Source organism: Bufo bufo, chromosome 1 (genome assembly GCF_905171765.1).
Source record: "Bufo bufo chromosome 1, aBufBuf1.1, whole genome shotgun sequence".
In the NCBI taxonomy this organism is placed as follows: Eukaryota; Metazoa; Chordata; class Amphibia; order Anura; family Bufonidae; genus Bufo; species Bufo bufo.
In genome coordinates, this window is record NC_053389.1 from 792559773 (window position 1) to 792581304 (window position 21532).

A 21532-nucleotide genomic window follows, 5' to 3' on the forward strand; every position below is an offset into this window, starting at 1 on the left:
AGGAAACTCTCCTCTGCAGAGAGAAATTACGATGTGGGAGATAGGGAGTTGTTGGCCATCAAATTAGCTTTTGAGGAATGGCGCCATTGGTTAGAGGGAGCCAGACACCCTATTACCGTGTTTACCGACCATAAGAATCTGGCCTACTTGGAATCGGCCAAGCGTCTGAACCCGAGACAGGCCAGATGGTCTTTGTTCTTTTCTAGGTTTAATTTTGTGGTTACATTCCGCCCTGGGGTTAAAAATGTGAAGGCGGATGCCCTGTCACGTTATTTTCCGGGAGGGGGGAACTTTGAAGACCCGGGTCCCATTTTGGCTGAAGGGGTGGTCGTCTCTGCTCTTTATCCTGTTTTGGAGGCAGAGGTTCAGGCAGCCCAGGCAGAGGCTTCTGATCTTTGTCCTCCTGGGAGGTTGTTTGTGCCTCTCGCTTTACGACACAAGGTTTTTAAGGAGCACCACGATACTGTCCTTGCTGGGCACCCGGGGAGTAGAGCCACAGTGGATCTCATTGCTCAGAGATTCTGGTGGCCGGGTCTTCGTAAGACGGTTGAGGGTTTTGTGGCAGCCTGCGAGACCTGCGCTTGTGCCAAGGTCCCTCATTCACAGCCATCGGGTTCTCTCCTCCCGTCACCCATTCCTTCCCGTCCTTGGACACATCTGTCCATAGACTTAATTACGGACCTGCCTTGTTCCTCGGGGAAGACTGTGATTATGGTTACCCAATGCTAAGATGCTGGCGCAAGTGTTTGTTGATCATATTGTTAAATTGCATGGCATCCCTTCAGACATCGTTTCTGATAGGGGCACGCAATATGTTTCCAGATTCTGGAAGGCCTTCTGTTCTCGCTTGGGGGTTCCGTTGTCGTTCTCTTCTGCTTTTCACCCGCAGTCGAATGGCCAGACCGAACGTGTCAATCAGAATCTGGAGACATATCTGCGCTGTTTTGTGGCGGAGAATCAGGAGGATTGGTATTCTTTTTTGTCCCTTGCTGAGTTTGCTTTAAATAACAGTCGCCAGGAGTCCTCTGATAAGTCACCATTTTTTGGTGCATATGGGTTTCATCCGCAGTTTGGGACATTCTCTGGAGAGGGGTCTTCTGGTTTACCTGATGAGGAGAGATTTTCCTCGTCTTTGTCATTTATTTGGCAAACGATTCAGGGTAATCTGAAGAGGATGAGTGAGAGATATAAGCGTGTGGCGGATAAGAGATGTGTGCCTGGTCCGGACCTGAATGTGGGTGATCTGGTGTGGTTGTCCACAAAGAATATCAAACTGAAGGTTCCCTCCTGGAAGTTGGGTCCTAAGTTTATTGGGCCTTACAAGATCTTGTCCGTCATCAATCCCATTGCCTTCCGTCTTGATCTTCCTCAGACTTGGAAGATCCATAATGTTTTTCACAAGTCCCTATTAAAACCTTATGTCCAACCCACTGTACCCTCCTCTTTGCCTCCTCCTCCGATTATTGTTGATGGTAATCTTGAATTTCAGGTCTCTAGGATTGTGGATTCTCGCATTATCCGCGGTTCTCTCCAGTACCTCATTCATTGGGAGGGTTATGGTCCTGAGGAGAGCATGTGGGTCCCAGTGGCAGACATTAAGGCCACTCGTCTCATCAGGGCTTTCCATAGGTCTCATCCTGAGAAGGTGGGCTCTGAGTGTCCGGAGTCCACCCGTAGAGGGAGGGGTACTGTCACCGCGACTTCTGTTAGAAGGTCTGGCAGACGTTCTTCTCTACCTCTTGTATGATGTTCTTTGTTTTGGTTTCACTTTCTCATCTCCTTTCCTTCTGCCAGGTGTCACTTATTTAGACATAATCGTCTTCCTTTATATTCCCTCCCATACTGCCTCACTTTACAGTTTATACTACTTCCTGGATGAAGTGTTCACTGCTGGAGGCTGCGTCTGCTGTTTGCTCAGATAAGTCCTTTACTTTATTGAGTTTGCTTGCTGTCTTGATTCTAAGTGACCCTGACTCCCTCCATATTAGGTGCAGGGAGCCGGTGGTCGTGTCCCCTCACTATTATAGGGTTTTCAGGTGTCACACAAGCTTAGGTACGTGGGCATGCAATCGTCTACCATCGAGACCCTTGTATGTGCATAGCAGTCAGGGAGAGCTCTTAGGGTTTTATAGGGCTCACCTATATGCTCCTTAGTTTGGGATCAAGCCAGCCGCTCGTTTATTTATAAGTTCCAGCTATCTGCAAATGTCGTCCATGACAGTTACTTGCACCAATGACCCGATGCATGCTCACTTGCTTGCGTAGTGACAGCCAAATTGTTAGCATTCGGCAGAGGGATGACTTCTGGCTCTCCACCTTGTTGGACCCTTGCTACCGGTCCAAAATGGGGGCCTTTTTTACATCCACTGAGAGGGAGGACAAACTGAACTACTATAGAGACATCCTATGTAGTCAGTTGGCCGCTAGCTATCTGCGCCATCAGCCATCCTCTCGCAGGTCTGACCGGGGGGGGGGGGTGGGCCTCTGTGCTCACGTCCCTCTGCCATGGCTTCTGTAGCAGGGTGGGGGGGTAGGAGCAGTTCCAGCTCCATCAGCAGCAACTTGAGTCTAGAGTTGCTGACGCTGATGAGCAGCTTTTTTCACCCGCCTAGTGAAGAAACTACTTACCAGCAGCAGCAGCAGCCAGACCTGGAGCAGGACCTGAACCAGCAGGTGGTGGCATACTTGGACAGCACTCTGCCACCCCACATTGAAGATCCGCTGGACTACTGGACAGCCAAACTGGATTTGTGGCCGCAACTGCCAGACTTTGCCCTGAAAAAGCTGTCCTGCCCGGCCAGTAGTGTGGCATCAGAGCGGGTGTTTAGTGGGGCGGGTGCCATAGTTACCCCAAGAAGAACTCGCTTGTCCACCCATAATGTGGAGAGACTGACCTTTGTCAAGATGAATCAGGTGTGGATCAACCAGGATTTTCACCCACCAATGCCTGATGCGTCAGACTAGATCATCCATGGTGCCACACACTTTGACAAAAGAGACTGGTTTCTTCTAGCTACCTGCCTCAGCTACTATTCTGATGCTGCCACCTGCCTGATGCCACACATCTGATGCCAAGTGCTCCTTCTTTCACCCACCATCTTCAGCTGGTACTGGTATTGCCAACCACCTCCCCACTCTGTCAACAGGTCACTTTGTGGTCTCCTGATGCTGCTGCCACCTCATCACTCAGGTCTCCTGATGCTGCTGCCGCTACCTCCACACTGTCATTGTGCCACTCTGTGGTCTCCTGATGCTGCTGCTGCCACCTCCACACTGTCATTGTGCCACTCTGTGGTCTCCTCCTGATGATGCTGCTGCCACCTCCAGTCTCTTTCATTGGGCCACTCTGTGGTCTCCTCATGCTGCTTCCACCTCACCACTATGTCATGTGGCCACTTTGTGGACTTCTCATGCTGTTTCCACCCTCCCCACTTCATGACTGGGCCATTATTTTGCCTTTCGGCCTGGCTGACATCATTATTTATTTGACCCTTCTTCTGATCTGTCAGAAGGAAGGAAAAATGAGAAGCACAACGGATCCTGTCTATGTAGCAGCTGTAAGGCCTGCATGACATGGTCCCTATTTTGCATCAGAATTGGCTTATGATTTGGTAGCCAAAAGCAGGAGTGGGTACAGAACACAGAAGACATGCAAATATTCCATTCACGTGTCATCTCTGTTTTGGATCCACTCCTGTTTTTTTTGGCTTTAGCAATACTGATGGATTACTGAACAAATGCTGACCGAGTGAAGGCGGATGCACCACAGACAGGATCCGTTTTTTGGGGGTTATTGTTCTGATGGATCAGATGAAGGGCAAAATAATCAGTGACGTCAACACAAACTTACTGCTGACACCCACTCCACTCTGTTGGGGGGCTCTACTTGCATATGTGTTTGATAGAACAGGTTCTGTAGATATCTATGTGGAATCAGTGAATTGGTGTAAAGGGAGTGCGCTTTTGCACGCTATAGTAGGATCTTGGGCCTCTGCAAGGTTCTTTATACCTGCCGGTAACATTCACCTGTAAGGCTGAGTTCACACTTGAGTTATTTGTTCAGTTTTGGCCCCTTAACTGCCCAAATAAGTGAAGTGTGCAGTGATTCTAAGAGCGACGCCTGTCATCTGCATGTCATACTGACTCACAGTATTGTTTCACTACCACAGCAGACTCCCTATGCGTGTTACTGCAAGGCACAGTCTTCTACACCACTATACAGGCTCTCTGCAGCCAGGAAATAGACGTTTTTTTTAACGCGATTCGCGAGGAATAAATTTGTATCGAACCAAATTTATTTCTGAAAATTTGTCAAACTAGCCGAATCGAATATTTGAAAAATTCGCTCATCTCTAGTGGCCATACTAGGAAACAGCTGAATTTTTATGAAGGAAACATAGCTCCGTACAGTATTAGAATGTATTGGCTCCGATGAGCCGAAGTTATTGCTTTACAAAGTCTCGCGAGACTTTGGGCAATAACTTCATAAATTAATTTGTACTGTAAAAAAACAGTCGGGTTTGGTTCCAAGATACTACTTGGAACCGAACCCGAGACTTCGCGAAGCAATAACTTCGGCTCATCGGAGCCAATACATTCTAATACTGTACGGAGATTCTGCTCCGTACAGTATTAGAACGAAGTTTTAAGCGAATCGAGTTGGGATGTTTCATCCGAAGTCGATTCGCTCATCTCTATTTCTGACCTTTTTGCTCCTAAGCATGGCTAAATGTCTCCATGGTAACAGACCACAAACAAACCTGTGTAGTCAGATCCTGCAGTCACACTCTCTTCCATCTGTCCTGTGATTCTTTCTATCAGTGTTTTAAAAAGTAGGGGACCTATGTAATCACCTATGACTGCAGGATCAGACTGCATACTGTTTGTTAATAGTCTGTTACCATGAAGACATATAGGACTGCATTAGGGCTGTAGACACTAAACGGTAGAATATTAGGCACCCAAACATGTAGCTCCTGGACTCATTTCAGACCAATTGCTTGTTCCTAAATAAAATCAGCCATTAATCTTATCATTCTTAACATCTTAAAAAAATGTCTCCTCCTTACGTCACACCTGTGTACTTAACCTGTTCCTCCTTGTGTTACAAGCTGTATATTTACAGAGAGCTCCTTGTACTGTATGCAAAACTTCTGGAGCATTTTTGTACAAAGTACACATAAATCATAACAGGTCCCTTATGTCAATACATCTTTCTTCAAGACAAATCCTTAAAGGGGAAGTATCATCTGAAAATATACAATTGGTGGGGTCCTGCGAGTATGGACTGCCACTGATTCAGGACTTGTGGGGTTCCTCTAGTTTTTTTCTGGCCAACAACACCGCACATTTGAAAACTGGTGAAACAGCCTTGTAATTGATGAGAGCCCCCTCATCATGTAGATCTTAAAGAGGTTCCTTGCTCTGGACAATCTCTACTTGTTAGAAGGCTCCTTTTACTATAAGTTGATCACAAAGTGTCCTCCTGCTGGACCTCCAGCCATCAGCTGTGATTTGTGGGGCAGGACAGCTCCTCCAGAGAGAGCAAAGCTCTTCATAACCCCTCTTCACTGTGGCCAAGATATGATGATCCTTATCATGTACATCTTAAAGAAGTTCTTTGATCTGGACAATCCCTACTTGTTAGAAGGCTCCCTTTGCTATAAGTTGATCACAAAGTTTCCTCCTGTTGGACCTCCAGTGATCAGCTGTGATTTGTGGGGCAAGTGCTCAATTACCCTGCAGTGCCACCACAGGGGAAATTAAACATTACATAATGTCCATTAAAATCAATAATTCGGCTGTATAATGCAGGACAGGACAGGTCCTCCAGAGAGAGCAAGGCTCTTCATAACCCCTCTCCACTGTGGTCAAGAGATGATAATCCTGAAAAGAAGACTCCCCTCTGTTAATGCTCTAACCGGGTGCATGAAACATGTTTATTTTAAACTGGACATCTCTTTTTATCTAATGATACCATCAAAGTTACCCCATAGCAGTACCACCAGAATGATGTCATAACAGTGACACAATGACAGCCACAATACCCTCTTACTAATGACCCCCAATATCAGTGACATCCTCAGGACCCCCATGATGATAGTAACAGCTGCAAATACTCATCACAGTGACAGTCATATTATCCCTAATAAAAGTGGCAGCCATAAGACCCCTTAAAAACAGTGACGGCCATAAGACCCCTAATACCAGCGGCAGCCACATTGTACCAGTAAAGAAATACTTGAAGAGTGGCAGACCTTCACAGGCCATGGTGGTAAAACAAGGCTTTGTACTATAGAGAGGGAGTCTATGATATAGCATTACTTTTGTATATGTACAGAACCAATGTGAACACACGTGAGCTCTGGAGCCCCCTCTAGTGGAGGCCGCGGGCAGGAATAGTTCATGTAATAGACACAAAGGGATACCATCTCCTTCATTCTTATTTCAGAGACCAGCCCAAGGGACGGTGCCTTATCTGGGGACATTTTTGACAGACCTTGTTATGCTGGACACAGCTCTTCCTGACTTAGTAGAGGTGAGACCACTTATATTTGCCCTGGTAGCACATACTCGTCCTTCAGACCCTCTTCCATTTACTTCTTTCTCCTTCATAGGGTGGGTTGATAAACTTTGAGAAGAGGAGAAAGGTAAGTCTTCTAGCACATTGACAAATACTATCATCGGTATGTTGTCCCGAGAGCTCACACTGTATTGTTTCTAGGAGTATGAAGTCTTGGCCAAGATCCAGAAACTGCAGCTTACATGTCGTCATTATGTCCTGACGCCAAAGCCCGAAATCCTACAAGCTTTTTATACTCATCGCCAGCTGACGGAGGACCAGAGGTGAGGCGCTCTAATTTTTATTTATCTTTGGTTTACCCTTTCCAGGGACAGAGTAAACGAAAACATGATTGGGTGGGGAGTCTTCGGAGCCCTTCCAGATGGATATTGGGGCAAGTGTTTTAGGTCGCCCCTCCCTACTAATAGGACCCAGAAGACTTATAGGGTATGCCCACATAGGCCATAGACCCTACAGGTAAATTTCCTGGTGGGCTGATGCCCGGGGGGCGGCCTGAACTCCTCACGGCCGCCGGCTGGGTACATAATTATCTGATATTCTCGCCCTGTTCATCTATCAGCAGCTTACGCCCTGCTCGGCAAACCACCTTTATTTAGCTCTGGCCTGACTCCTCACTTAGTCTCTGCACAGCAATTGCACTTACAGCCTTAGTATACCTTTTGCAAACTCTCGCTAGCGCCTCTAGAGTTCACACACTGCAATTGCCGCAATCCAACCTATACCTTCCTGTAGGGGTGTGCACTTCTCATGGGCACCAGCCCAACTTCTGACCCTTGGGGGCCAAAATGGCCCTATATGAGTCATCTCCTCCCTTTAGAGAGGTGCAGTGTCCGCTCACCCCTGGCCGATCACGATGCCCCATGCAATATTCAATAAAGCAGTGCATCACCATCATCACTTTTAATGGTACAGTGTCTTGCTTCATTCTTAGGCACTGGATCAAATGACAAAATGGTTGCAGAAGTGTACATACCCTTCTAGTTCTAGTGTGGTGCATATACTGCGTCATACTATGGATGCTGACTTTGTCGTCTTCTTCTTCTATCAAGGTGTTAAAAGCTCTATTCAGCCATTTATTAGTTATATCTGTACTGGAAAAAGTGGGTGACAACCCTATGACTTCCGTACTGTTCCAGAAAGGGTTGTCACACAACTTTCCTTGAGTTCTGCTTTGTGGGAGCTAAGGATAGACCTGTCATTCCAGAGTCCAATGTCCATCTTGACCCCGCTTGGTGGGCACCTGCATTGATTTTGTATAAATGATGTAATATGGGTGTAGAATGTGAGATTCGGTGTATATGGGTAAATGACTGATTGTGGTGTTACAGTTACAGGATATCCCGAACCATTGAGCCCCCGGCGGATTCTTGCCCAAATTCTCCACGTATACGCCGGAAACTGACCAAGAGGTTCAGCTCGTAAGTGCCCTGTGTGCATGGTGTGACACCATCATTGTGTCTGGGGTGCCAGGCCCCTCCCCTTCTACTAGCCCCTCCCATTCTACTAGCCACACCCCTTCTACTAGCCACACCCCTTTACTTTACTAATGATCTCATTATATTGTCATCTGTATCACAGGTTACTACTAGGCTCTGAAGTGTTCAGTCCAAAGATGAATGGAGACCGGGTATCTCCGTCAGGTTCCTGCAGCAGCTGTGAGATTGATGAAGGCCTCATCGCTGCACTGTGTCCTGCAGAGCCCGTCACAGCGAAGGTATAATGTAGTGTTATATACTGTACATACCTATATATAATGTATTATTACCAGAACGCAATTACATTACATCCCTCACATCACCCCCAAAATAATAACTGACTCCCATATAACCTCACAAACCACCATATACCCAGTATACCGCCCTATAACCTCATACATCCCCATATAACCAGTATACCTCCATATAACCCCTCATACATTCCTATATAACCAGTATACCGCCATATAATCTCATACATCCCCATATACCCAGTATACCTCCATATAACCTCATACATCACCATATACCCAGTATACCTCCATATAACCCCATACATCACCATATACCCAGTATACCCCCATATAACCTCATACATCACCATAAAACCAGTATACCTCCATATAACCCCATACATCACCATATACCCAGTATACCCCCATATAACCCCTCATACATTCCTATATAACCAGTATACCTCTATATAACCCCTCATACATTCCTATATAACCAGTATACCTCCATATAACCCCTCATACATTCCTATATAACCAGTATACCTCTATATAACCTCATACATCCCCATATAACCAGTATACCTCCATATAACCTCATACATCCCCATATAATCAGTATACCTCTATATAACCCCATACATCACCATATAACCAGTATACCTCTATATAACCCCATACATCCCCATATAACCAGTATACCTCCATATAACCTCATACATCACCATATACCCAGTATACCTCCATATAACCCCATACATCACTATATACCCAGTATACCCCCATATAATCTAATACATCTCCATATAACCAGTATACCTCTATATAACCTCATACATCCCCATATAATCAGTATACCTCTTGTAGGGGGTTGGCTCTTCTCCGGGGGTCATTCACACAAATATCTTTGCCAGACACCAAGTTTAAGGTCCAAACTTTGCTTTTATTTGGCACCTTAGCAAAACAAACATAATACAAAACAAATACCTGCCCGGCTGGGCTCTAAACAAAGTGCAGAATCCCTGACTCACCTATAGAGTGCTGTTCAGACACGGTTATAACATGCAGCTTTCTCAGCTAGCCCAGCAGCCTCCAGGCTGTAGAAAATGCAAGTCCCTTTGGGGGATTGTGGTCCAGCAGTCCTCCCGACTCTGACCTTGTGGCCCTTGTACCGCAGGAGTCACTGCGTCCCCCAGATTCCAGGCTGTCACTTGGCCTCGTGGTCCCTCAGCCTAGCCCAGCTGAGATCACACAGACAGAGCCTACAGGCCTCTGTCTACAGGTAACACACTCCCCCCTTTCTGACACTCTGGGAGGTGCCTTATGCCAGCCCGATTACCTCCAGCTTGTCTCACCTGTGGTGGAACAGGGGTGTGGACCGCACTATCCACCCCTTCCTTGCCTCCAACCTGAGTGAGACCTGTCACTGTCTCACATATCCCCCCCCTTTGTTCAAGCCCGTGAGGGTGAACACCTGCACAACCACGGGAGGCTGGTGAGAGGGTATCGACCTGGCCTGGACGTGGGGAACAGCCACCCACCTGCTCTTTGGCTGCTCCCAATAAGAACCGGCCCAGATTGGCTTTACAGCCACACTAAGTAGCCCAGTGTCAGCGAGCATTAGCTGCCGCTGACACAGAAAATGACCGGTTCTTATTTCACCGAGGCCAGGAACCTCAGTGACACGTACCTTCCCTTTGTTCTGCCAGACCCACGCCAGCAGAGCTTGGTTTATCACCAAAACCAACATCTTGCCTAACCGAAACTGCCTAAAGGCCTCATGTGCCCATCTCATGGCCAGATACTCTTTTCCTACTCTTTCCCGAGTGATAATGATGCGCTGTCGTATATTTTGATCTCTCTCTCTTTTTAGATCCTCTGGCTCCTGCACATGCGCCTCACGTCCTTTCTTGGACTGCTGCAGCTCTTGCCTGAACTGTTCCGAGTCATGGTCATATCCCGACACTTTCTCCTTTGCTTTGCAGGGCTCCTTCAGCAGAGAATGCTTGCCCCCTACTCGCTTCTTTTACATGCATCTGGGTCACTTCTTCCTTCTTTCGAGCAGTAGTTACCCCAGCTACTATGGCAGTTTTAGAGACCTCTGCTTCTTTAGCTGCTTTTTCCACTTCGGCCGCGACTCCCTTTGGCTTAACTTTGGTCTCTGTAGCACCTGGGGACTTCACGTCAACCAACACATCGGCCTTAACTTTTTCAGTCTTTGTCTTCTTGAAGTCTCCAGTCTCTTTGACCGCCTTCTCATCCTTCTCGGACATGGCACCATACACTTGCCCTGTTAACCCCTCCCCCTCTTTCTCATTGAGGCAGGAGGCACCAGGGTCTTCAGCAGACTCCTCGTCTTCTGTCATTTTCTCCAGAGGCTCACCCAGGACACTGTTCTCCTTTTGTGGAGGAGTCAGGAGATACAGCCCATCGTAATAGCCCGGATCCGAAAACTGATCGTTCACCTCCTCGTACTTCTTCCCCAGCAGCCTGCTGGCTATTTGGAAGGCCTTGTATGCAGAGGGGACGTCTTCCAGGCCTAGGCTACACGCTACCACGGGTCTGTGGTCTTCGGCATCCACATCAGCCCCATCAACTGGTTTAGCAGAAGCATCTTCCATCTTCTCTGCCACAGCCAGCACCACAGTGCCACCATCTCCAGTCCCATTTTTAACAGGCTCTGGCTTCTTGACGTCTTCCAGAGAACTCCCCTCTTCAGGTTTCTCACCTTCCACCTGCTGCTCGAGAGCACACTTAGATTTCTCCAACTCATCTTTTAAGCTCATGAGATTTTCCGTCTCTGCGCTGAGTTGCTTGTTCAGCCTCTCCAATTCAGCATGCTCCTCGAGCGCTTCTTCCAGGGCTCTAGCCAAGGAGAGGGCCTTGGTCTCCTTTTCCCAAGCATCAGTCTCTGTTTGGTCACGTTTTTCACCATATCGAGCCGAGATGTATTTCTCTTCAGCTAGGAGCCAGTCACACTTCTCCTGTTTCTTCGCTGGATTAGACATAACTTGCTTCTGGTGGTCCAGGTCCACCATCAGATCATCCAATTCTCGCTGAAGTTTTTTCTTGGTTTGCTCCACCTTTTTGTATGTCACACCCTGTTTCTCCAGGCGCTGAACCACCAACTCCATGTTTTTCAGCAGTTTCTTTTCAGCTTTTTGCACAAGCTTGTGGGAAGTGCCCTGCTTTTGGGCCTCCGGTTCCAGCTGCTCCTTGCTCGGCTCTGCTGCAGGAGTATCACCATTCTCTTTCTGGCTCTCCTTCTTTGCCCTTTCTGAAACTTTCTTCAGTTGCTCTGTGAAGACAGCTAGTCCCGTCTCTAACGTTTCTAGGGAGCGTGAGGAGAGAGAGAGAGATCATCCTCCTGTTTGCAGCTGTACTCTCGTGTCAGGTCACCTACAACTGTCTGGATATGGGCTTCAGACCCTAGGCTGACGTCACCCGACTTAATTCTCATCTCGTCAGATATAACTGTCTGGTCGCTACTAGTAACCACCTTTGTTTCGCAGGACCTTGACATGGTAGCTTCACTCTCTGGGTTGCTATCGGTCACAGCACATACGTCACCTATACCGCTCGTGCCATTATTAATTCTGACCTCTAGGGGCACCGATGAGCTAATCCCCACCTGGGACACTTCCTTAGTAACCAACCAACATTGTGGAGACTGCATTTCCACCTCTGGTACGTGCGGTACACCCTCTAACCCTATCATATTTTCCTGCACCTTCAAACACTGAGCTGGAGCTGGGCTTTGCTCCACACTACTTATAGGCATGTCTTCAAACCTTTTGATTAAGTCATATAGTGCTTCATGAAACACAGCAGATGCAAAAAATAAAGTTTCATCATCATTTACATTTTTACCACCAGGGGGCGCTTCTCCCCTGACCACAACCTGCAACAGAAAAGATAGATCACGGTCACCACATATTTCATATGACATCATGCATTTCCGCACTTTTGTCACCATCACTTTGCACTTGACCAGCACCATTGTTTCCAATGGTCAATATTCTTTCCCCATGCAGGTCAAAGTGCAGCTCCCTTAGATCCTCACTTAAAGGGACAGGTACAGGTTCTGCAGGAGTTTCGTCACTATCTGCAGAAGTGTCTACCTTACCCCACAGCAACAAACCGATATCACGGCCCAATACTCCATCATGCATGAGCGTATCTGTAACATCAAATTCATAAGTCCCTGTTCTCATTGGAGTCTCACGCTCAGTGAAAATCAGCGGATAGTCCTTATCCGCACGACTGTCCAGCACCTTTAATATTTTACCAGTCTCAGGTTTCAATATTGTGCTACCTCTTACCCGGGCTAGCATGGGATCCCGGATCCTTGTCATCCCAAAACTAGCTTTGGTCATGGGCAACTGAGGTAACACAGAAACCTTCTCCTCTGTAGATTTCTGCGAGGGAGCAATCACAGCAGGCTTATCCGCCTGTTCAGACACTGCTTTTTTCACATTGTCACATATTTTTGTAGCAGTTTCTTGACTGGGTGTCTTACCCCATACCGGCCCAGCAGGTAGCAACTGCCGCCGACTCACTGTAATGGGGTCTGCCACACAATCAACAAAAACGTTCTTACCCCCTGATGCCACGGGTTTGGCAGTCTTGGGAGCCGAGGACATTCCAGGGACATCTCTACCGAGATCCTCATCCTTCTTCCGGACTTTGGAAGACTGCCCCTGGTTCCTGGTACCACGATCACCTGCAGACTCCGTGATGCAACCGTTGCTACTGAAAAAAGCCCTGGCCTTGAATCCAGACTTTTTCTGGACGGTCATTCCAGCCGCACCCTTTAGAATCTTGTGCACAGTCGCAGAGAAGATATGTACTTCTGAGAACTGCACCGCTCTCCACCTCTTTGTCTTCCCGACGGTTGCCCTTGGCAACAGCATATCTTTGCTTTTTATCAGGAACTCCGCTCCACAACTGCCCAAACAATGGAAAGTCCTTGCCCAGTACAAATTCCACTTCCAGTGTCTCACATTTTAACAGCTCCCATTGCACAGAACCATAGTCCGTCACAAAGGTCAGTGACACCGTAGTTTTTGTCTCTGGCCCCCTTGTTACAAAGTCCAGAATTTCAGGCAGGACCCGAGACACTTGCTGGCGGGAGTCTAGACTGACCCCCAGCGGGATTCCCCTGATCACTAACTCGCAGGATTTCTCCCACGGGCTATACCATTTTGCAGCCATTTCCACTGATCAGTCTCTTGTACTGGGCTTCTGGCCCTTTAAATCCTGCACTGTTTGCACCACAGAAAAAATAAAATAAAAATGTCCAGATTAACACCAGCAGTTTTCCAGCAGCCCCTGCAAACTAGCAGGCTTCCAGCACTTTTACTTATCAGAAGGGACACCTGCCCGCATCCGACACCAATTGTAGGGGGTTAGCTCTTCTCCGGGGGTCATTCACACAAATATCTATGCCAGACACCAAGTTTAAGGTCCAAACTTTGCTTTTATTTGGCACCTTAGCAAAACAAACATAATACAAAACAAATACCTGCCCGGCTGGGCTCTAACTAAACATAGTGCAGAATCCCTGACTCACCTATAGAGTGCTGTTCAGACACGGTTATAACATGCAGCTTTCTCAGCTAGCCCAGCAGCCTCCAGGCTGTAGCAAATGCAAGTCCCTTTGGGGGATTGTGGTCCAGCAGTCCTCCCGACTCTGACCTTGTGGCCCTTGTACCGCAGGCGTCACTGCGTCCCCCAAATTCCAGGCTGTCACTAAGCCTCGTGGTCCCTCAGCCTAGCCCAGCTGAGACCACACAGACAGAGCCTCCAGGCCTCTGTCTACAGGTAACACACTCCCCCCTTTCTGACACTCTGGGAGGTGCCTTATGCCAGCCCGATTACCTCCAGCTTGTCTCACCTGTGGTGGAACAGGGGTGTGGACCGCACTATCCACCCCTTCCTTGCCTCCAACCAGCGTGAGACCTGTCACTGTCTCACACTCTATATAACCTCATATATCCCCATATAATCAGTATACCTCTATATAACCTCATACATCCCCATATAACCAGTATACCGCAATATAATCGAATACATCCCCATATAACCAGTATACCTCCATATAACCTCATACATCCCCATATAACCAGTATACCTCCATATAACCTCATACATCCCCATATAACCAGTATACCTCCATATTACGTCATACATCCCCATATAACCAGTATACCTCTATATAACCTCATACATCCCCATATAACCAGTACACCTCCATATTACGTCATACATCGGCATATAACTAGTATACCTCTATATAACCTCATACATTCCCATATAACCAGTATACCTCTATATAACCTCATACATCTCCATATAACCTCATACATCCCCATATAACCAGTATACCTCCATATTACGTCATACATCGGCATATAACCAGTATACCTCTATATAACCTCATACATTCCCATATAACCAGTATACCTCTATATAACCTCATACATCTCCATATAACCTCATACATTCCCATATAACCAGTATACCTCTATATAACCTCATACATCCCCATATAACCAGTATACCTCTATATAACCTCATACATCTCCATATAACCTCATACATCTCCATATTACCAGTATATCTCCATATAACCTCATACATCTCCATATAACCAGTATACCGCCATATAACCTCATACATCCCTGTATACCCAGTATATCTCCTTATAATCTCATATACTACCAGTATACATCTGCATGATTTTTGGCTCCTGCAGGACCATGGAGGTCTGATGGAACCTCACACTCCCCCCGGCACTCCGGGAAGAGAAGACGGTCCTCGATCTATTTCGTCACCTCGCTCCCCCATCTCTCCGTCCCTCCCTGTATACAACCAGCAGATTGCCGATCTCTGTATTATCCGTGTCAGCATGGAGAACACTCATGGAAACCTGTACAAGAGTATACTGGTAAGATGCCCTGCACGCTTGTTTGCCCTCACCCTACTGATTTCCAAAAAAAAATGTAATGTGATTTTCTAATATTTTGCCTCTTTTTCAGCTCACCAGCCAGGATAAATCCCGTGTTGTAATCCAGAGAGCTCTACATAAACACAACATTGAAATGTGTAAACCGGACGATTTCCAGCTGGTACAGCTACTATCCGAGGGAAAAGGTGAGCATGGATATGCATTTTTTTAATTAGTTTTTATAATTTATTTAGTATTTTTCAATATCATTTTTATTACTTTGTATTTATTTTATTGTATTTTATGTTTTAGACAGGTTTTGTGTTATTTTTTGTCTAATTTATTATATGTATTGTAGTTAAATTTCATTTTATTTTATGGTTTTATGCATGTCACCATATTTTTTTATGTTTTTTATTTTATTTTTTATTTCTTTAATTTTTTGATTTTTTTTGTCTTATTTTATATATTTTTTTTTCATCTCATTATTTTATTTTTATTGTCTTGTTTTCTGGTTCAGAAATTTTAGATCATAATGTTTTTAGAAGTGGTGCTGATTTCAGACTTCCCCTTAGCACTGACCAAGCAAGGAGTACTACACCCACTTAGTTCTCCAGGTGGGGTAAGTCTAGTTTCAGACTAGCACCAGAGATTCAGCGGGCTGTTCCAGTAGGGATCAGCCTGCCGGATCTCTAGCGCTAGTCTGAGACTTGCCTAAGGGAAGTGACTTTTTTGGCTCAGTGCTGTGGTCACTTTAAGGATAAGTTTGGACATAGTGGACACACTACATTGGGGGCAGAAAATCCACACAGTATTAGGGCATGTTCACATTAAGGTTTTTTTTTTGTGCACTCTGCAGATCTTCCCCATACATTTCAATGTGGAATCTGCATGTTAAAAATTCTAACTAACTAAAATCTTCAACCTCTGTCTTCTGGTATCTTCCCTTCCTCTTTCATAACCCCATTACTAAAAAAAAAAAATTCTCTTGACCCTTTCTGTGCAACTAACTACCTACCTGTCTCTAATCTCCCCTTCATCTCTAAATTCCTGGAGCATCTGGTGACAAAGTGACAAATGACCTCCTGACAGCTAAATGCAACGGTAACTACTCTCTGCTCATTCTTCTGGATCTCTCTGCAGCATTTGACACTGCAGACCACCATTTCGTATTCAGCATGCGCCAATCTACTGGCCTTAAAGGGAACCTGTCAGATTGAACATGGTATTTAAGCTGCAGGCAGCATGTTATAGAGCAGGAGGAGGTGAGCAGATTGATATACAGTTCTATGGGAAAAGATTCAGTATAACTTATCATTCATACATTTACATCTCTGCTTTTTCTGGTCCAGCTTTCTCTGTATACACAGTCGTAGAGGGACAGTTGTCAATCACTCATAGGAGCGCCTCCTGGACTTTAAATCCCAGAAAAACCTGCATCTCAAAAACATCTCTAGAATCCGCCCCTTTCTCACTGTGGAAACAACAAAAACTCTCATTGTTGCCCTGATCCATTCCGGTCTCGATTACTGTGACTCATTATTAATTGGTGTCCCTGTCACCAGACTCTACCCTCTCCAGTCTATCCTGAATGCAGCAGCCAAGCTCATCTGTCTAACTGCTACTCCGGTGCCTCCACCCTGTGCCAGTCATTACTCGGATGCCTTCACCCTGTGCCAGTCACTACTCCGGTGCCTCCACCCTGTGCCAGTCATTACTCGGATGCCTTCACCCTGTGCCAGTCACTACTCTGATTCCTCCGCCCTGTGCCAGTCATTGCACTGGCTGCCCATACAGTGCAGGATTCAGTTTATGTTGCTCTCCACAGTGCTGCACCCCCCCTACATCTCTCCCTCCATATCTGTCTACCGTCCTTTCATATTCTACGCTCTGCCAATGAATACAAATGTCCACCATAATCCGAACCTCTCACTCCCGTCTCCAAGACTTCTCCCGAGCTGCACCAGATCTCTGGAATGGTCTACCCCAAGCAATTAGTTTAATTCACAACATCCACAGTTTTAGGTGCTCCCTAAAAACACATCTTTTTAGGTTGGCCTACCACATCCCCTAATCTAACGCCATTCTCCATTCACCCTCCCCCCACCCCTTCAACATAATTCTTATGAACCTGATCCATCATCAAGCATGGGCAGGAATGAATAGCCACGCCAAATCCACATCTATAACTGCATTATAAAAAGCGTCAGGAAAAAAACGCATACAAAAAAAAACCTGATGTGGAATTGGCATCAGGTTTTTAAGCACAGAAAATACTCCATGTGAACATACCCTCAGGATTTGGTGCTGAAAAACTGTCCGAATCTGTGCTGAAAATGCATTGTGCAGTTTATGTGGTCGAGAGTTTTTGCAGCCCGGTTTTTCGAGACCGCACCTAAAATTTAAAGGTCTATTCTTGGTGCAGTTACCATGTGGACCCTCCGCAAAGCTGCATAGTGAGCTTACTCATAGTTTTGCTCCATTCAGTGGAGCAAAACCTAGATCGGGTCTGTATGAAAACCCATGACAGAACCAGAATGGACAGCACAGCAGTTTCTGCAGTGGGACACGTGCTGGATTTTCTCACTGACAAAATCCTTCATCTGAACACTAGCAAGTCCAGCAAAGTAGATGACCTGTGTTGCAGTTTTTAAATGATAACAATTTATGCTGTGGATTTCACCCTGTGCCATACATAGGGTAAAATCCACAGAATTGCGGCAAAATCCATGCTAGAAATTCTGCTGCGGAAAATTACCACCATATGGCCATACCCTTACACCCTCTGTGTCACTGTGGCCTCAATAGACTGGATGACATGGTCACATCAGATGTTACATCCTTGTGTCCTAGTAAACATACTGGACCAACGAGACCTGGTGAACTGAGGTTGTTTACTGAGGTGCTGGACCGAGGTTGTCTACTGAGGTGTTGTACTGAGGTGCTGGACCGAGGTGGTCTACTGCGGTGTTGTACTGAGGTGCTGGACTGAGGTTGTTTACTGAGGTGGTGGACTGAGGTGGTATACTGGGATGTTGTACTGTGATGGTACAGTAAAGTTTTAGGCAGGTGTGGAAAAATGCTGCCATGTAAGAAGGCTTTCAAAAATAGAAGTGTTAATAGTTTATTTTTATCAGCTAACAAAATACAAAGTGAATAAACAAAGGATAAATCTAAATCCAATCAATATTTGGTGTGCCCACTCTCTGCCTCCAGAACATCATCAGCATCTTCTACACTTGCACACAGGAACTTAGCAGGGAGGTTGTTCCAAACATCTTGGAGAACTAACCACAGATTTTCTGTGGATGTAGGCTTGTGCAGATCCTTCTGTTTCTTAATGTAATCCCAGACAGACTAGTTGATGTTGAGATTAGGGCTCTGTAGAGGCCACAGCATCGCTTCCAGAACTCCTTGTTCTGGTGTACTGAGGTAGTGATTGTGTGGACTGAACCAGTGTTTGCTATTATCTCTGCTCAGAGCAATATGTTGGATCTCCGCCATATTATCCTTCCTCTCTAATCCTTTACAGAGTTGACCATCCCGGACACTGCCAACGTATATTATGCCATGAACACTTCTGCCAACTTTGACTTTGTCTTACGAAGGAGAGTCAAAATCAGCTGACCTTCAGACCTGCCAAAGCCCATTACCTCGGGACTGCCGCAAGGAACTTTCTGAAGAACCATCTCCAACATGCGTATTTATGAAGACGGTGTAGCCTATAACAACTGGAAAGTTCATCTTCTGAACCTGTGTTCCTCCAGATTTTCTTAGCCCAGTCTTCATTAGGAAGGCTTCTGGTCGTCACCACTAAATTGTGTATACTAATGTGCACTCTAATATTCAACATGCCTATTCTTCTGAGATCATTAATATAAAAACACCTGGACATTTAGAAAAATACCCCTTATTTTTGTGTATGCACACCTATTTATGGTCATGATTGTAAGGGAGGATCCCAATTTTTGGATGACATAACTGAAAGGTTAGCGGTAATTTGTACTAGGGACGTGACATGATAAGTGGATCGGGTGTGCCACTTTTCCTGGTTTAAATTCTTAGGCATTTGGCTTATAATTAATTATTTAAAGGGCAATTCCAGTCATGTATTAAAATGTCTCAATCTGTGTGGGTTCATAATTTTGTCCATAGTTGGCAGTATTATAGTAGTAACAGTCTAGTACATAGGTAGTAATATTGCAGTCCATAGGTGGCAGTATTATAGTAGTTATATTCTAGTCCATAGGGGACAGTATTATAGTATGTATAGTTGTGTCCATAGGGGGCAGTATGTTAATGACTATATTCTGGATCCTATAGGGCAATAATACAATAGCTTTATTCTTCTCCATAATAAGCAGTATTATAGAAGTTATATCCTCATCCTCAGGCAGCAGTATTATAGCAGCATAATTTGTAAGGCCGAGAAAAGTTATCCGTCCATCCAGTTCAGCCTGTTATCCTGTAAAGTGGATTCAGAGGAAGGCAAAAAAAAACTCATGAGGTAGAAACCAATTTTCATCATTTTAGGGAATAAAGATTCCTTCCCGACTCCAATCAGGCATCAGAATAACTCCCTGGATCAACGACCCCTCTCTAGTAGCTATAGCCTGTAATATACATAGTAATTAGATCTCTCCTCAGTCGTCTTTTTTCTAAAGTGAATAACCCTAATTTTGATAATCTTTCAGGGTACTGTAGTTGCCCCATTCCAGTTATTACTTTAGTTGCCCTCCTCTGGACCCTCTCCAGCTCCGCTATGTCTGCCTTGTTCACAGGAGCCCAGAACTGTACACAGTCCTCCATGTGTGGTCTGACTAGTGATTTGCAAAGTGGCAGAACTATGTTCTCATCATGGGCATCTATACCTCCTATGAGGCAACCCAGGATCGTATTAGCTTTGGCAGCAGCTGCCTGACACTGGCTGCTACAGTTAAGCCTTTTCTGTACAAATCTTTTATGTGGCACAGCATCAACTGATTTGGAAAAAGGAAGATCTATGGCATCCAACGTCTCCAATCCTGTCTAGAACTTACCTCCTCACACAATAGCTGGACAGGACTGATCCCTTGTAAACCCACACATAGTGTAGTTATATTCTTGTGCATAGGGGGCAGTATTATACTATTTATTAGCTTGTCCTTAGGGGGCCAATATAAATAGCCAAACAAGCCTGACAACTACTTCTCTAAGCCAGAAATTCTCTCAGGATAGTTGAATGAGCAGGGGCAATACAAGAAAACTCTGCTTAGATGATGAAATATAACATTTGTGCTAATTTCTGAGGCATAATGGGAGAGACATTTAGAATCAAGTTCATAAAAATAAAAAAAATCTAACATTTTCTTCATCATTGAATTTACTAATTTGTAGGGTGTCTCTGATTATGTAAATTTTGACTGGAATTACCCTTTAAATGTAAAATTTTAATCATAGTGATACTTAAAGGGGTTCTCCGGGCTACAGATATTGATGATTTATCCTTCAGATAGGTCTTAAATATCAGATTGGTGGAGGTGCCGGGTGTCAACAGCTGTGTACTATAAAGTGTATGAAGCTGGTAGCAGAAGGCTCCATACACCGTGTGGTGGCCATTCTGGGGTACTGCAGCTCAACTCCCATTCAAGTGGCACTGGAAGCTACAGTGTATGGAGCCTTCTGCTTCTGGTGTTAGCTTCTGATGCCTCAGCAGCCCAAAACATCTGATTGGTAGGGGTGCCCTGTTTCAGATCCCCACCGATCTGATGTTGATAACCTATCCTGAGGATAGGTCAACCATATCTCTGTAGCCCGGAGAACCCATTTAATAGAAATAGCTTTTAAGTTTTACAAAACCTCTCTACAAATCCCTGAGATTAGTCATTTAGGCCCAAAACTGTAATAGAAAATTAATGCATAGGCAGACAAAAGGTAACCTTGAGAGGACAGCACCGATTTCTCATCCGCATTCCAGGTCAGGAGATTTGGAGGCAGTAAGGAAGTTATTTCTTTAATTGCTTATGACATTTCAAGACCGACCGTGGTGCGGTCTGAGAAAAAAAAGTGCATTTTGGGTTGTTCTAAAATGACAGAAGCCAAGTAGTGAAGTAGATGTTATTTAATATGTAAATATAACCTTTTTCTGAGCTAATAAGGTGCTCAGAGTAACTGGCCACATATCGAGATGTCTTAAAGGCCTAGTCCACGGTAAGAGCTGAACATGCCTGGTAAAAAAAAGTATGGCACACAATTGCTGAGTCTATCTTTATTTTCCTAATTAGTTCTTCTTTAGTTTATTTTGCAGGGTTTG

The 21532-nt window shown here is 45.4% G+C and overlaps 1 protein-coding gene across 4 annotated transcripts in view; it reads left to right on the plus strand.

Moving 5' to 3' along the window:
- The window catches only part of RGL3 (ral guanine nucleotide dissociation stimulator like 3), a 55244-nt gene extending 35521 nt beyond the window's left edge, over positions 1-19723 (plus strand). For all 4 annotated transcript variants that reach the window (XM_040415001.1, XM_040415000.1, XM_040415003.1 and 1 more), the window contains 8 exons: positions 6452-6538; positions 6618-6650; positions 6725-6846; positions 7912-8001; positions 8162-8297; positions 15049-15240; positions 15332-15446; positions 18773-19723. In XM_040415001.1, the coding sequence (XP_040270935.1) occupies positions 6452-6538; positions 6618-6650; positions 6725-6846; positions 7912-8001; positions 8162-8297; positions 15049-15240; positions 15332-15446; positions 18773-18867 (870 nt within the window). In that variant the 3' untranslated portion in view covers positions 18868-19723. The remainder of the gene's footprint in view (positions 1-6451; positions 6539-6617; positions 6651-6724; positions 6847-7911; positions 8002-8161; positions 8298-15048; positions 15241-15331; positions 15447-18772) is intronic.
- The last annotated feature ends 1809 nt before the right edge of the window (positions 19724-21532 follow it).